Below are 17,861 nucleotides of genomic sequence, written 5' to 3' on the forward strand. Positions count from 1 at the left end.
ACTAGGTGTGGCCCAAAAGCAAAAAGGAAATTGCAGTGGCACAAATTTTGATTGTGTCGAAGATAAAGTATTCAAGTGGATTGCATCTACAGAAAATGTAAACAATAAGAAATCCTAATTATCCATGATTGTTTATAACACTAAATTATCTGGATAAAAGCATGCATTTACTCCAAACATTTTAATTTTATAAAAAATTTAGTCTATATTATACAGCATATGGATTAGGAATAGCAGACTACCCAACATGTTTTATAGCTAACATTATTTGGAGCTTTGCAGATTTAAATTATGAGTGCTTTGGGAGTTCAATCATTGTGTCAAACTTTAGATAATTAATGGGGATTAAACACTATATTTAAAATCAACTAAAGATAGACACTTTGAAAAATAAGTCATAAATCACAATAAAAATAATTTCTATCAATCCTTTTGAAGACAGATTGTCATATCATTGAATATATAATAATTGAAACTTTATAGGGGCATTGCAGAATAGCACTTTACATCTCACGACTTTTATAGTACCCTCATGTTTGATCAATTTGATACTGTTCTTTCTACATAGAGCCTACATCTTGAATTTGGCATGCACTGAACTTGTGATAGAATATGTCAATACTTTTGATGTAGAGTGGGAACTATGCTTGGAAACCATATTAAAAAAAGAATGAATCAAAAAAATTTTATTTATAGTCTAATGGTTCTGAATGTTTACAGTATAACTTTGGCTTCTGTTGTTCCTTCTTCTCTGGCATCTTAATTCAGACACTGTAGATCTATAGAATTGCAATAGCAGCAGACCTTATTGGCATCATATCAATGCTATTCATCACTGTAAATTTCATTATGATATAGCAAAAACGTTAATCAACTTTATTTATAAATTTTTCTTTAAAACTTCCAATATGTATGAGACATATCCTCAAATTTTTCTTACCAGGCAAACTTCTTTACATAACTTTCAGCCAAGTGCCACCCCTAGGGTAATGTTGGAACCTTCAAAATACCCTCTTGTTTTCAACTTGAACCCAGGACATATCTTCTTCTATTATCCTCATGGAAATTGTCTTTATATTCCTTTCTCTGCAAGCCCTTTTCACCTGAGTTTCGAATAGGTTAGCATTCTTGTAGATTTACTGTAAATGTGAGAGGAGGCAAGCACATGTTCTATTATGTCATCTTAATTCTATCCACAAGAAGCATGCCATAAATATTATTCTCTCCATGGAAATAATCAAGTCCAATTATTTGGCCGTTCCTTTGCAAGTTCTCCACTTATACTTCCTACTATTCCTTTAACGAATCCTTTTATTTCTTCCCAGAAGTCTATCAAATAGTATCAGTTTTCTAGATTATTTTATTAGATTCTTAGTTAAAGCCATATCATTTTTTCCATTTTCAGAAAATTACCAGTTCCTTGAAAGGGACTTCAGGAAGTTGCCCCAGAACAACCCTTATTCAATACAAGGCCTCAGCCAGAGAGATAGCCTAGGCTGGCATTTGTCTTGCATGAGGCTGACCCAGGTCGGACTGAGGTTCAATTCCTGGCATTGCATATGGTCCCCTCAGCCTGCCAGGAGCAATGTCTGAGTGCAAAGCCAGGAATAACCCCTGAGTGCTGCCAGGTGTAGCCACACCAACCTCCCACAAAAATGACCAGGCCCTACAAACTACATTTTCAATATCATCATGATTGATGGTACCATCCTAATTAATGGTACTAGGATGGGCTACTCACATTTTCTTTGACTCATCCTGTCTCTTCTGCTACAATATTTAACTTCCCTTCATACTCCCATAGAAATGTGTAGGAAAAATAAGTCTCTGTCCTATGGGACTATAAATTTGAAAAGCTGTTTTTCTCAGTAATACTGTGCAAGCCCTTCTATATTTTGAGATGTATTCCCTTTGAGAAACTCATCCGTCCTTGTCACCCCAAAGGCTGCAGCACTACTTAGCTCCCTGTCTCACCCTCCATTGGATGTCCAACATAGGCAGAGAATGCTGTTTACAGGCTTCCAGTATCCCTGAGGTTGCTATCAGATGCTCTCTTAGAATAGCCCTCCATGCCTTCACGTGAACATGTGTGGGAGAACAAGTGTCTCACTGGGCCTGAGAGATCATTCAGCATGATCATTCAGAGATCAGTCAGCTTTTGCTTTAAACATGCCCAATTAAGTTTTTATCTCTGGCACCAAATATGATTCCTCGGGCAACTCAAGAAGTGATCCCTGAGCACAGAGTCAAGAGTAACCCCTCAGATGTGGCTTATTAACCAAAAAAAAAAAAAAAAAGGCAAGATAAACGTGTGTTACTAGAAACTACCTTTTCTATTTCACAAAAGTGGAGTTAAGGGGCTGGAGAGATAGCATGGAGGTAAGGCGTTTGCCTTTCATGCAGAAGGTCATTGGTTCAAATCCCGGCATCCCATATGGTCCCCTGAGCCTGCCAGGAGTGATTTCTGAGCGTAGAGACAGGAGTAACCCCTGAGCGCTGACGGGTGTGACCCAAAAGCCAAAAATAATAAAAATAAAAATAAATGGAGTTAACTACTCTTTCACCCTCCTCTTTACAGTGATAAATGTACTCTTGTAAATAGGAGGCATAGTATCCCTGTCTTCAGCCTGAAGCATCAGAGAAAACTGCATATATCCTCCTGAAAAATCAGTCTGTGAGAACTTTGCCCCTCTCACTAAAATACAAATAAGTGTTAATTTTTAAAAATATTTCAAATTTATTTGGAAAGGAAAGAAAGATTTCCTGTATTTCCTTAAGGCCTAGAAATACTGAGTCTAGAGCTATGTGATGCCAGGAATCAAATACATAGGCCTTATGAAAAGATGAAAGTTAATCTCTTTTTATAGCTGAGTAATATTCCTTAAATATCTATATATCATTAGCCACACACCCATCAGTGGACATTTGTTCCCATATCTTAAGTATTATAAATAGCATATCAATTAACATAGATAGATGATAGACAGACAGACAGACAGAGGGACAGATACACAGATAGATAGATAATAGAGATGCAAAGGTGTGTAATCACTTAGTCACATGACTTTTTGTTGTTGTTGTTTTGGGGCTTGGGGCCTATACCCAACAGTGCTTAGGAGTTATTCCTGGCTCTGTGCTCAGAAATCGCTCCTGGAAGACTTGGGGGACCATATGTGATGCCAGGAATCGAACCTGGGTCTGTCTGGTTCAGATGCATGCAAGGCAAACACCCTCTGCTGTGCTATCTCTCTGGTCCCCAGTCATATTCTATTTTAATTTTTTGTTTGGTTAGTTTTTTGGGGCCATACCCAGTAATACTCGGGTTGCTCCTGGCTATGTGCTCAGAAATTGCTCCTGGCTTGGGGGACCATATGGGATGTGGGGGAGTGGAATTGCGGTTTGTCCTAGGCTAGCGCTGGCAAGGCAGTCACCATAATGCTCTGCGCCATCCTTCTGGCCCTATTTTAATTTTTTTAAAAGACTCATATTTTATTCAATAGAAAATGTGTATTCTTTTTAATCCTTGCCAACACTGGTTGTTTTCAGTCTTTTGATATATGCCATTCTCGATGTTTTGATATGATATTTCATTCTTGTTTTGATTCTTGATAAGTGATAAGTGATAATGAATTATTTTTCATAAATCTGCTTATCACCTATGTATCTACTATTCATTTACTTTTAAATTTTTTGTTGATGGTATTTGGATTTTTGTTGCTGAGTTTTATAAGTTATTTATGTATATTGAAAATTAGTCCTTTATTAGTGCACAAATACTTTTCTGGCTCAGTTGCAATATTTTAAACTTTATACATAGTTTATTTTGAAAACTTTTATTTTTTCATTTCACTGAAACTTTCAGTTATATGTAGTTCCAGCTAGTTGTTTTTGCTTTTGTTTTCTCTGCCACTTACACCTTATTGAAGACACCTCTTAAGGTTAATTTCATGGAACACTTACCCTGCATATTTCTTGATATATTTTATAGATTTTTGGTCCAATGATGAGATCCTTATTAAAAAAATTTTGGATTTATTTGTGTGTGGTGTTAGGAGTCTGGATTCATGCTTAGTACCAAGAATTACACAGATCACAGAACATAATCTTTCAGAGTTTCTCATATTTCTGGTAGTATGAAATAGTCTGGCCTCATCCTCCCTTTTCAGAAAAAAAAATTGAGTGGCTCCATGGGAACCTACCTTCTTTAAGAGAGTACTCTGCTAATTAAATGGGCCTAAGGATAAAACCAAGACCCCCAGGTATGTGACTGAAACATCCACTTTGGGAGCCACTATCTCAGTCTAGTCCAAGACCAATGGCAGCTCAAAGTATAAGACGATGATATTCAGTTTGTTTGCGTCTATGAGTATGGGTCTTACCTTAGTTATTTAATCATCTAAGCTTCACAATGTAAGCTTTTATCTTCAGATTTAATTCTTCTCAAGCCTGTTTAAAAGAAAATAAATAAAAGAATGCCAATTGAACACAATTTCTTAGCAAATAAGCAACCAACAGTTCATGGAACTGATGTTCTCATTTTCCCTACTTTGGTTTAGATCTAGAAGCAGAAAGGACAAGAAGGTAGTGTTTTGGCTAAGCTACAACTCCAGCACTCAGCTTTTCATTTGTCAGTTGTCTGTTGATTTCCCTGATGGAAAAGCCTTCTGATTTATAAAACTCCAGACAAATTATCTGTTCACAGGCCTTTTAAAGTGATCTTATAAATTATAGTAAAATGATATCAAGTTGACTCCCTTTAAAAATCAGCAACAATAATAGGGGTGGGGGTTTAACAAATGTTTCAGAAAAGATTTGTGTTTCCTTCAGTGATAGTTAAGGGAAACATGGATTAAATACTTTTCACAAGTCTAGGCTATAATTATTAGGAAAACTGGAGGTAAATATGATTTATGACCTAAGTACATACATCATTTTTGAAGTACAAATTCCACTGAAGGAATTAAAAGAGATCATTTTATTTAAATTACCTATAATTTTATATTGATAAGTCAAGCATAAAATTGGTAGTTTAAATGCTTCCAGGAGCTTTTATTTTGAAATTGCTTTAGTCATCTATAGATTATAGTTTTTCTAACTTACCCCATTCCAGGAGATCTTAGGTGCTGTTAGTAATGGCACAACCCTAGCAACCTTATAAAACCATTTCTGGAAATTCTTCTCACTAATGTCCAAATGTTTATCTTTTTAACCTAGGTATCATATCAACGTTTCTTCATGTCCATCCTTTTGGAGCCAATATAGAATATCTATGGTCATACATGCAGCAGCTGGACTCCAAGGTAAATTATTTATCTCAAGTTGACTTGCCCTTCTGGAATTGGACCCTATATCAGAAGTGTAAGTTCTGGTATATGAAGGTTTATCAATCCTTCCTCTTTGCAAGAAGGACCATATTTTTAAGCAATGAACTTCTTTTCATTTGCTTTTTTCTTTGTAGAAAGAAAAGCAGTTATGGGAGCTGGAGAGATAATATAATGGGTAGGGCATTTGCCTTGCACACAGCCCACCTATGTTCAATACCTGACACTCTCTGTGGTTTCCCACTCCACCCCAGTCTACCAGGAGTGACCAAAAAAATGAAATTATCTAAAAACAATCTTTAAAAAGTATCTAAAATTATCTAAAAAGGTAATTATCTAAAACAACCATGTTTTTTAATAGGAGCCAAAGTGCTTTAAGAAGAGATGAAGGACTGCAAATTGATCAGAAAGTTCCAAGGGAGAAATCAGATCAGGGTGGCTAATGTGTCATTATCTATAGAGCATATTTTTAATAAGATCCACAAAATGGTAGTAAGGACACCATATAAAAAACAAAATTACCTCAAATAACCAATATTTGATAATGGTAATTTTCAGCATTATTTTCCTACCAATGCAAAAAAAAAAACTTTCTGTACTACTTACATTAGCCTCAGTTCTTTTAGACTGAGGACCTTTTCTTTGAGATATAGCTATCATCTACAGATCAGAGAGACAGCAGTGCAAAGTAAGACCTTTGCCTTCTATGTTTCAGACCTCAAATCAATCCTGGCATTACATATTGTCCAAACTACAGCCCAAATCAAAGGGGCGAAATCGGACAAAAATATAGCTCAAAGAGAGGGGGATAGACATAGAATAATCTCATTCATTTGTGGTATATAAGAGAAAAAAGAGATAGTATGGTAAAAATTCCCAGAAATAATAGAGAAAAAAGTCAGGAGGCTCAGCCCAGCATACAAACCTTGCCACAAAGAGTGGTGAGTATACCTAGAGTAGAGAGGGTTTACTAGGACAATGATAGATGGAACTGATCTCTCTGGACAAAACTTGGTGCTGAAAGGGAAGAAACCAGCAGGCAAGGTACCCCTCCATTAACAATAGTGCAAACCATAGTATTGAAAAGGAGAGAGGGGGGGGGGGGCAATTTGCCTACCATAGTAAGGCAGGGATGGGGTTAGGGGAGACATGAAAGACTTGGGCGATGGTGATGGGAAGGGTACACTGATGGAGGATGGTGTACATTGTATGACTTAAACCCAACAATAAAGAGATTTGTAACCACAGCGCTTAAATAAAGCAAGAAAGATAAAAAATATATGTGTATATATATTTCAATTTAGGTATCAAATTCTAGTGACCAAAGGAAAAGCATCCATCAAAATAAAGTCTGCTGGCGAAGCCATGTGTAGAGATGAGCTCATTGGCCTTTGATTAAGTTGCTTGTTAAATGTGCTGCTGAGACGGGAATAAAAAATATAGGAGCTCTTCCATAGAGCACAGCAAAGCACATGGCCTTCACAGATCTTTGTCCACAGCCCAGTGACTCTGGATGCACAGAAGCCACTAAATTTTCAGTGGCCAGGGTCAACTAAATTATTCCACTGAGTCTGTATTTTAATTCAAATAATTATCTCACCAATTCATGAACCCACAACTGCCTGCTTTTTTCCATCTGGTCTAATTCTTCCCCTTGAAGAGAACTCATCTGCAAAAAAAAGTAATTTTTAGTCAGAGATTCGTGTCTCTGTCTTCTTTTTGGATGATAGGGTGAATCAAAGCAGAGTCAAAGGAGATGTTAAGATCAAATCTTTAACACATTGGTGCTGGTGTGGCAATGTGTTAATGAAACCACAGTTAAGGGTGATCCAGTGACGTTACACAGCAGTCAGTATGGTAAAGTTTAGTTCTACTCCTGTTCTGCCTCTGCCTCTGCCTCACCTCACTGAAAGCTATCATAGAAAATGCCTGTGCTGGGGCCGGAGAAATAGCACAGCAGTGTTTGCCTTGCAAGCAGCCGATGCAGGGCCCAAGGTGGTTGGTTCAAATCCCGGCATCCCATATGGTCCCCCGTGCCTGCCAGGAGCTATTTCTGAGCAGATAGCCAGGAGTAACCCCTGAGCACAGCCGGGTGTGGTCCAAAAAAAAACAAAAAAAAAAAAAAAAGAAAGAAAATGCCTGTGCTGACTAATGAAAAGAGGAGCTAGTTCCAGCAGCTTTGGCTTCTATTTCCCTTTCCCTGAAAGATAAAATGAAATATTTCTTGCACTCCTATGCTTGTCAGAGGCCAAGATTTTATCCTATTTGTTGCTATTCTCCTTACCCCTTGTACTGTTCACATTTATTTCCATCCCTTTTCTGGGAAGCAGTTATAGCAATACTCTGAACTGAAATGGCCAAAGTATCTTATTTGCTACTTATTTCAGAATTCCAGGATCCATTTCCTGGGCTCCATCAGTGCAGGAAGAAGTACATGTATCTATAAAATGTATGTCTGCACATATGTGATCTAGTAAAAGTCATCGCTACGTGTGATGAATAATGATTTGTGGAAGATCAGAAGCCCTTGTTCTGGTCCCCTCCACAGGGTAGAATGTCCATCATACTCTGTTCAGACTGTGCTTCTACCCTTCCAAGTCTCTGGACATTCCCTGATGGACCTTTGCAAGAGAGATTTAGACATGGGAAATCCTACTTCTTGTCAGACTGATTTACAAAGAGAATGAGGAAATATTTCCCTCACAGAAGGGTTTTGCTCCAGATAGCCCTCTGAATGAAATGCGCAGTAGAGCTCTCAGCTCCAACCTCCCAATACCAATGGTAGAAAAACAGAGACAGTGTTTTTAGTAAAACTTCAAGGTGTGAAATATTCTTTTGTGAATCCCTGGGAGGCTGGAAGGATATTTAGGCTTTTTTAATTCAGAAAGCAATTTATTGTTCTGTTCTGAAACTTCATGTCCTCAGGGCTATAAGTAGAAAACAAAATAATGAGAGGTTTGCCTTTAAAGAATCCAGCAGGGCCTTGTTCCTTTATCAGCTGCCCAAAGACACATAATCCTTGATCTGCACCCATCAGACTGAGATGGAGTTCCTTAGCACAGTGCCCCTATCCTCCTGCACCTGGTTAATCAGAATGAACTGAGGGTCAACAGGCCCCAATAGAAAAATGGGCTAACATTGTTCTGAGGCCTTATATTTTTTCTTGTGTCTACAACACAAGCTGGCTTTAATAGAATGACCTTGGAAAATTCCCACATAGGGGGTTAGAATACAAGCTTCTAGTTTGGGTGTCGTCTCCCCACCCCCCAAGCAACCCAGAGCCAGCGGGTATTACCTTCTCAGGCCCTCACATTGAAGGAGGCCTCTTGTCCACAATAACCTTTAGATTCTGTTTACTTATAACTGGCAAGGACAAAGTAAAACAGGTTCAATCCAACCTATTATAGAACTATATTAATTAATTTTATAATTCTATTTTATAAAATAATTTTATGATTTTATAAAATTTTATAATTTTATAATTATATAATTCATTTGAGAAATTAAGATTTCTCTAAGATCACATTTGAGTAAAAGAATAATCAGGCATAGAAAAAAATTAGTTATGTTGGAATGGAATATGGTTTCTTCAAGCTATAGCAGGCCACTTTAAAGTTTAATAGTATTCTGTTCTTGATAATGAAGTTTGCATATTTTTCTTGTCTCAGCCTCTAAATCACTGCAATCACTGCCGCATACTCACTTATCTCCCTGTGTCAAAAATATCTGACCAAGTCAGAAAAATTCATTCAGAGGAAGTAAGAGCAGGGACAGTGGGAGGCAAGCAGTCTCTGCAGCTCTGCACATTAAAAGCCATGCCCTGCAGGCAGGAGGTAAGCTCTTAAAAAAACAAGTCAGACTACCTGAAAATGGTTATTGATCAGTACAGAATCTCCCATCTCAGCCCAGAGCCCTTCAAGCACTCTCACACACTGATTCTGAACACAGTGGAAGTCACACTTGTGTTGAGCATTAGGAAATAAATATGTCCTAACTCAGTGGAGAAGATGTTACTCTGTACTGTGCTATCTGTATACCACAATCTCTCCAAAATGCAGACTATGTCCAAATAGACAGTACAGTAGGCAAGGCGCATGCCCTGAACCTGGTTGACCCAGGTTTGATTTCTGGAACCATGCAACATGCCCTGAAGTAAATAGTAATCTCTGAGTACAGCTGAATGTGTCCCCCACCCCCAGTAAAGATACAGAGCATAAATATGTATTTCAAAAAACACACCCCACATTATTTTATGGTGTGCAAGACAAGCACCTTGAGTTCTGAATACTCTATTTTGGTCTGTTCACTATTATGCAGTAACAGGCCTAGATACCTTTCTCACCAGCGGGACAATCATTTGTTTCTTTGTACTAAAAGAATACCTCTAGCTAGAAAGACAGAATTAAACTGTCCTGGAGGTTCCATGGCTATTCAGATCAGACAGTTGCAGAGTGCCCCTTTTCAGGCTATGTCTGGCTAACAAGGGTGAAAAATACTCCCAGTAGTATCTGTAAGATTACCCACATGAATAATCTTTAATATTATGTATGTTCTGACGTTCTCCTAAATAGTCACTTGTCACAAACAGTAAATGAGTGAGTTTTCTTTAGCTTAGACAAGCAATAATGAGTTTGTTTTACCTATTGCAGCACCTCAGGGAAGAATATCATAGTCTGAAATACTGGAGATAACAATACTTATATTTGCACCAAAAAATCAAAAGGAAATTGCTGGGTACGTAGCTCAGTGATGAGGCACATTCTTTACACAGTTGAGGCTTGATACCTGACACCAAAAAAGTAAGATTCACTCAGATGATTAAAATTTATAAAGTTGCCAGGGGCCAGGGGTCTGGTGAATATTCAGATAGTCCTCTCGTTGCTTTTCACTTACTAACCATTGTCCTGGGAAAACAAGGAATGGGTAAAGCACAAAAAAATTTGAAGAATACTGTTTGCATAGAAAAAAAAATTATGTATATCTGGTGAAAATATGTCTTACCTAAAGTTCTAAATTAGGCAGAGCAAGAATTAGTGAAATATATGCATTTTGGTCAACAGGAAGATATTCTTGGATCCATGCATATTCTAGTGGCTTCTCTCTGGTTTGCTTTAGCAGACACATCTGCCTTTTCTTTTCTTCTTTACTACTTTGGCTTCCTTTTCTAATCCTCTCTTTTCTTTTATTCCTCTTTCTTCAGTCTCCCATCCACATTCTCTTTCCAAATATCCATTGCTGCAGTGGATCTCCGTGCTGATGTTGTGTTTTACCTGGGGATGTATAGAGTACTCAGAACTGAAATATTCACTAAAGACTTACAGCTTATCTCAAGGAAGAAAAGCCATTTTTGCAATTATTTCTCTGACTCTTTAGCCTGGTGTCTTTTCAGCATCCCCAGCAAGAACTTCTCTATATTTTCTTTCTGTTGCTTGAGTAATGTGGAGCATGAAGCCACCTTTCCCCATACTATAGTTGATTTATGTTCACTTGTGACAATTGCTTCACATGCTCAGAGGACTGGCAAGGAGGCAGCAGCTAGGTCTGTAGTCAGCAAATCAAAAAATACATCAAGTATATTTTAAAAATGGCCCCTCTGTTATTTTATCACACAAATTCATTGGTTACAGGACTCCTCATTTTTTCTCATCTTTTCTATTCTCTGTCTTCTGAACTAGCTAATCAACTTCTGATTAAAAAATAAATACTATCAGGGCCGGAGCAAGAGCACAGTGGTGGGATGTTTGCTTTGCATGGTCGACCTGGGATGGACCCCAGTTTGATCCCTAGTATCCCATATAGTCCCCTATGCCTGCTAGGAGCAATTTCTGAGTGCAGAGCCAGAAGTAACCCCTGAGCACCACTGGATGTAGCCCAAAACAAACAAAACCAAAAAAAAAAAATCTGTCATATGTAGGGAAAATTTAAACAAAACTGGTGGAAGAATCCCCATACAAATTCCAAAACTATGAAGACCACCAATTTCTTGGAACAAAATCAGCTGAGTAAAAGTAATAAAAGTATTCTGTTTGTGATCTCCCAGGCTCTATAGAACACTGAATACATACATGGAAAAATGAAATTTCATAGTCATAGCACTAGTCTCTAAACACTGATAATGCGCACTGAATTTCTTTTTTGGTTTGTGACACACCAAAAGTGGTGCTCAGAGGCTATTTGGAGTGTCAGGGATAAAATCTAGGTTGGCTGCACACAGGCGAGTGCCCTACCCACTGTACTGTCACTTCTCTTAATCACACATGTGTTTGAGTCTTCTCCTGAGAAACAAAGCAGAGCTATTAAAAAGCAGGACTTGACACCAGAGAACGTATGCTTGCCTTGTCTATCTTGCTGATGAGAAAGCAGGAAAGAAACCCACACAAGAAGCCCTGTACCCACTACTATCCCCTAAACACATGTAGCAGGGCCACGACAGTAGCTCTCCCCTCTATAACAAACAGGAGCTTACAACAAACTTAGACAATAAATAAGCACCACCAGTAAGAAAATGGGCAAATTTTCCTCTGAGCTGGATGATGAGGTCAAGGCTTTCTGTTTCCTATGATGACTCTTTCACTGCTTGAGACCAAGAAAATTCTTGGTAGGAAGATAAATGACACTATGAAGGCAAAATTGTGAGACATGACTATTTATGAAAAGGAGAAGAAAACAAAGTATATGAAGTTTTTCTTTTTAAGTAAAAAAGTCTTTGACTCAGAGTGAAAAAGACAAATTGAATTTTCTTTTGAACTTGTCTCACCACCCCATGTGCTCTCTATTATTTTAATAAAGTTTATATTGGCAAGATGGGGGAAAGGTTTTAAACTTATGAGACAAACCTGGAAGCAGTTTCCTTTGATCTTTTTTTGTCAAAAGAAAAATATCTATGAAGGAAGGCTCTTGAATTTAATTGAGAGCCTTATTAAGTGGATATCTAGAAGAGAATTTTATTCTCTTCTAGATATTCTTTCATCATTGACGGGTCTTTGTTGTTTCAGAACCAGACCAATAAGTGTTCAGGGCTTACTTCTGGCCATCCTCAGGTTTCCACATGCAGTGCTAGGAATCAAATCAAGGCAGGCTGCATGCAAGACAACCTTCTGTCCCACTGTATTATGTTTCTGACCTCAATATTTGCAACATTGCAATATTTGTGGAAAAATCAGATTGTGACTTTGGAATATTCAAACAATGTAAATTTACCTGCTCTAGATACTAATAGCTCATTTCTAGCTCTGTAAAAAAATCAGAAGAATGGTGCATTGGTTATCCAATCAGAGTAACATGAGAATTTCAAATCCCACTTTTACTACTCCTTAACTATGTGAAATTGTACAACTTATATAACTTATATGTGTCCCAGTTGCCTTTTGGCAAAATGAGAGTTTTATGGGTTGTCATATATACTAAATGACTGAATATGTGAAAAACTGTCACAACAGTGTCTTGTACCCAATAATTGCTACCTAACATTGGTTGTCATTTGGTATTTTTGTATTTATGTGAACAAAAGGCTTATCACTCTCTGTTTTAGACCTTTGTCACAACCTAATGAACAGCTGAATTTTAAATCTCTTGCCCAAAGACTTCTAGATGGTGAAAACAGCATTCAGATCATCTCAGCATATTCATTCAATTTCTTTCCAATTCCCTTTTCTTGCATGTGAGAAATCTCACAAAAGTGATTTACAAGACAATGAAGCTCTTTAATAACTAGAATCATATTTTTCTTATCCAGCAAAGGGCAGGGGGCATTTACTTGTGTACCAATTGTTCTAATGAGATGGTGTGTATGAAGTGCTTACTTTGTTTGTGATTATCACCCAGTGAGGACTGCCTTAGCTACCTCTCTTCTATTTTTCTTTATTCCACGTTGAAGTCAAGACTGGATATCAAACTTTACACCTGCAGACCAGTATGAATGGCTTTAAACCACTGATTTAGAGTGAGGTCAAAAGACACCATGAAATAAATAAGATTCTCCCATGATTTTCTTGTCTTTCTGATAAATGGTTCATAAGAAGTACCCAAGCATTAGCATATGAACATTGTTAGTTGAATTGGACATTTCTTGGTGGTTTTGCTATTCATTTTGATATTATTCTAAAGTACTATTCAACACTGAATAAAAAACTACCTGCCCTCCTGGACACAAGCCTCTTCCTGGAACCTCACCCACAAGCAGAGAAGCAATTGATTCTAACTCTACAGTTCTCAGTTTGCCCCCTACTCCCACCTAAGTGTGGGAACCCCAGCCCCACACTTAATAACTGTATTAATTTTGTACAAATTACCTAATCATTTCTAAATTATCCCTATCTTATGAGACTGGAGTTTTCAGAAGAGTACAAAAGAAACTTCTCTGTCCTTATCAAACATTCATATTGAGCTGTGAGGCTGCTTTGTGAGAATTTTTGATCTTTGCTGGCCTCCTACATAGGTATTATCTTTATTGGCAGGGGGTGACACAAAGCAAGGCTCGGGAGATTATATACGGTGCCAGATATTGAACCTGGTCTGCCTCAAGCAAGGAATGCACACTATTTTCTTTCCTTTTCCCCTCCTTTCTAGTGAATAATACAAGACTTCTGTTCTTTTCCAAAGGATATGACAGGTGATCTAGTTGTTACTTCGGTCAGCTATTCTATAGGCTCTGCTTGATCTGGGGATCAGGATCTTTGCAGGGGTACCACTTCAACCGGGGGGTGGGGTGGAACCATTTAATATGGATTAACTGTTTTTACTTTCCTTTTTTTTTTCTTCAAATTCATATGTTTTATTTTACAAAGTGAGTTACAACATTTTTTTTTGTACAAGTACAACAATTTTAACCAATGGGAGCATAAACACATTTTGATGGCGGGAAGGATAAAGAGGAACCTGGCAGGATGGGGGGAGGGGAAGCAAATTCTTAAACAAATAGCTAATTGATATTTATGCAGATACAATTATTTGTTTAACCTATTTTCCATTTAGATCTATCTTTTGTGCAAGCAATAAGGATCATAATTTAAACTTTACAAAAACATATCTATAACTACATGCTTGAGAGCAGTTACAAAAACAGGTTCCATGGAAAGGTTAAGGAATCTGGTTAAGCCAGATTCTTTGTGCTGATCTAAATTTATTTGCAGAGCTTTCTGTTGGTTCGGGGCTATGCAAACTTTTGTGGCTTGAATCAGGCAGGCGGTGAAAAATTCATTCAGAGTTCCTTTGATATGTGGGGTGCTCGGTCTCCCACATCTCCCCCTGTTTAGTATACAATATGGAAGGGACAGACGTGCCTCGGTGGACTGGCCACACTGGGTGAAGAGGTGTGGGGCTTCCAGTCACCGCATCTGCTACCCTTGAGTCAGTCGTTTCCAAAGCTTGGCAAGGCGCGAGCGCACAGATTGAGGTCTATGCTCAATATTTCAATATTGATAATTCAAACTTAAGTGGCGGAGAGTTGGCAGGAGGGGAGATGTCAGGTGTCAGCTGGTCTTCTGAGGTGCATAGTTGTTGGTACAGAACCTTTGAGTCCTTTCTGGTTGCTTCATCCACTTGATTCTTTACGAAGGTGGTGAGTTTGCGAAAAGCCCAAGGACCAAAGGAAACTAGCAACATAAAGCCAATGAAGGGCCCCAAAAAGGCTGGGAGCACTGTTGTTATCCATGGAGTGGTAGAAAACCAATTTTTGTACCAGCTCTCACTCTGCTCTATATCTTTTTGTCTATTTACTAAATTATCCTCTATGTGTTGAATGCTATCTCTAGCTAAGCCGAATTTATTTTAAAAAGCAACATTTTACTCTAAGGATGACACAAATTCCCCCCTCCCTCAAAGAAAAAAAATGTTAATTTTGAACCACGGCGGTTATTCTGCACTCTTTGCTAGGAAATCAACAGTAGTGTAAACTTCTTTAAGTTTGTAAACATTTTTAGCAACAGTTATAAGGCATTAGCAGATTCTAGAGTATGAACCAATGAATAAATATTTGTGCTTACACCAATAACACCTTGGCCTTTTAATAAGGCTAGGGTGATGGCAGTGTTTGATTTTTGTACTGCAGCGGGGGAGAGACACAAGATTATATTTAAGAGGTAATAAGGCAATTTTTGATCTAACAGTCAATTTAGACATTAAAACAACCAAAACACAGTGGTACTAGGACTAAAGAAACAAATGTAAAACAATGGGGGAGACAAACTAATGAAACAGGCAAAAAACGTTAAATTGGGGCAATCATGAACTGAAAGGAGAAATCAACGACAAGAATTTGATTACAATTTTTGGGGGAATCACATTGGGTACCAAAAGGCAAAGTTCAAGTTCTACCACCTGTTCCAAGGTGATGCCGAAGTGAGGCTTGGGGCTGGATTGCAGAGCGAGGGGGTCAGAGACAGGCAGGGGGTCGCCAAAGCAGAAGGGCAGTTGAGATGAATAGCAGATAGGCAGGGTCAGTGATGGTGGAGGCATTGACCATCTGCAGGATGAGGTTCGAGGTGGAAACTGGACCAAGAGGTTTGATGGTTAATCTAGGCATTAACAAAGCTAATAGTCATGATAAGCAAGAAACATTTTAGTAACAATATGGGGAGAATGTCCAGTGGAGCTGGGGGCTTCAATGAAGATGGAAGTGTTATTAACCACAATGGTTTGATTGCAAATGTTTGATAGTTGGACAGGGGGGGCGCATATATGGTCCGAGTAAGCAAGGTCCCACACTCATGACCTGTGTCAAAGGTATGCCTTGATGAGTCTCAGCTCCCCAGTGGAGGTCAGCAGGGTTGTTGGTAGCAGTGGGCATGCTGAAGGTTTATAGAAGGGCTGCCAGGCAGAGTATCATCCAGCATTCCCCTTAGGCAGAGTCAGTCAGAAACAGGTCCGGCAGGAATGGTGGGCTAGCAGGAGGGGTGACAGGCTGTTTTAAAGTGAATGAGGACAGGACTGCGGGAAGCTGCAGGAAGTCTGTAAGAAAACAGCTTGGCAGGAGGTAAAATGGTTATTTTTGAATGCCACGGGAATGCCTCCTGACTTCTGTAAGACTTCAGCATTCAAAAAAAATTTTATAATTAACAATCGCCAATTGTTTAAAAACTTTTAAACTGAACTTAAATGATTTTTCTTAAACTTGTTAGTTATTATTTTTTTTTTATGTAATATTTCCCCTTTACTTAGTGTGCCTTTGCAGGGGGAAGTGCTGCTACATTATAATGTCTGTATATTTGTGGGTGGATTGATGGGATAACCGAAACAGGTCACATACCCAAAAACGAGGGGGGGGGGGGGAAAGGTGGAATTAAAAAAGTATGTGCTCACCAATATATATGTAGGACAATCATTTAAAAAAGATAAAGAAATAAATTAAAAACAAAACAAAACAAAAACAAAAAAACAAAACAAAACAAAAATAAATAAATAAAAATAAAATAAGTTAGCGAAATTTTTAAGGAACCAAAGTGGTGCAGAGGACTACCTTACATTTGGGGGAGAGCAGGTAAGAGGTGGTGTATTACAGGTTTTATGCCTATGTTGGAAGTACAGTTTTTCCCATTGTGTTTTGGGTTTTTCTTGTGGTGTGTGGGTTCCCAGGCATCTTCCTAACACATCCCCTGACCTTCTTCAGATTATTAAAATTTGCGGCAGGGAGGTCTTGGAAGAGTTCTTGCATTGGGGATACTTTTGGACCTAGGCCCAGTTTCAAGGAACAGTCCGCGTTAGGGAGAGTTAGTAGGGAGGGCCTCGCAGCATGAGTCCACAGGGGAGTTCGCTGTCTTTTATTTCAGGAGACGAGGTGTGGGTTTATCTGGGTGTCCCCTCGCCAAGGTAAAGGGTACTGGTTCGTTGAGTAGGAGGTCGATCTTGGTGCCTAATAGAATAAGGACTGAGGGTGAAAAATTTTAATATGGTGGAAGATCTGGATGGGATTGAGGGGTAAAGGGATAATTGGATTTCAAGAGGGGAGAAAGGGGTAGGTATATGGGAAGGGTATGAAGTAAGAGAAAAGAGAAAATACCTTAGAGAGAAAAGGGGAAGAGAAAGGGAAAAAAGTAATAAGCAGAATAGAGAAAAAAAGAAAAGAAAAGAAAAGTAGTAAGAAGAGAGGAGAGAATAGCAAGGGAATGCTGGTTTGATTAAAAGTGTTCGAAGAATCGAGCCTGTGGTTTAAGTCTGTACGTCTCAGGTACTGCTTCGATGATCTGAATGATCACGTGCTTCAATTCCTAAATGGAAGTATTACCTAGAGATAAAGTGTATGTTAAAGAGTTTTCTTGTGGCCATCTCATAGTGCATGCAAGGTATGGTATCCCGTGTGGTATCCCGAATTGCCACCTTAGTTTGTCCGCCCTTTGTATCCAAGGGCGCCTGTGGACAGAAAAGCTGAGAGGTTATTTAAAATATAGTAAGATAAATGCATTACAAGGTAGTGTTATGGTATGTTGCCATTGCAGTCCGTGATTTCCCTTGGTGTTCTATACTTGTGTTCCTGTATACGAACTCCAAGGGATTATTGTGGGCCTTTGTTGTAGAAGTCTGATTACCTACCTATTCTCTCTATGC

The 17,861-nt window shown here is 38.4% G+C and overlaps 1 protein-coding gene across 1 annotated transcript in view; it reads left to right on the forward strand.

Moving 5' to 3' along the window:
• ENOX1 (ecto-NOX disulfide-thiol exchanger 1) overlaps positions 1-17,861 on the forward strand; it is a 440,285-nt gene that overhangs the window by 406,860 nt on the left and 15,564 nt on the right. Inside the window, exon 15 of the mRNA XM_049778780.1 lies at positions 5,215-5,300. Within this exon, the coding sequence (XP_049634737.1) occupies positions 5,215-5,300 (86 nt within the window). The remainder of the gene's footprint in view (positions 1-5,214; positions 5,301-17,861) is intronic.

The sequence above is a fragment of the Suncus etruscus genome, chromosome 8 (genome assembly GCF_024139225.1).
Source record: "Suncus etruscus isolate mSunEtr1 chromosome 8, mSunEtr1.pri.cur, whole genome shotgun sequence".
NCBI classification, from domain to species: Eukaryota; Metazoa; Chordata; class Mammalia; order Eulipotyphla; family Soricidae; genus Suncus; species Suncus etruscus.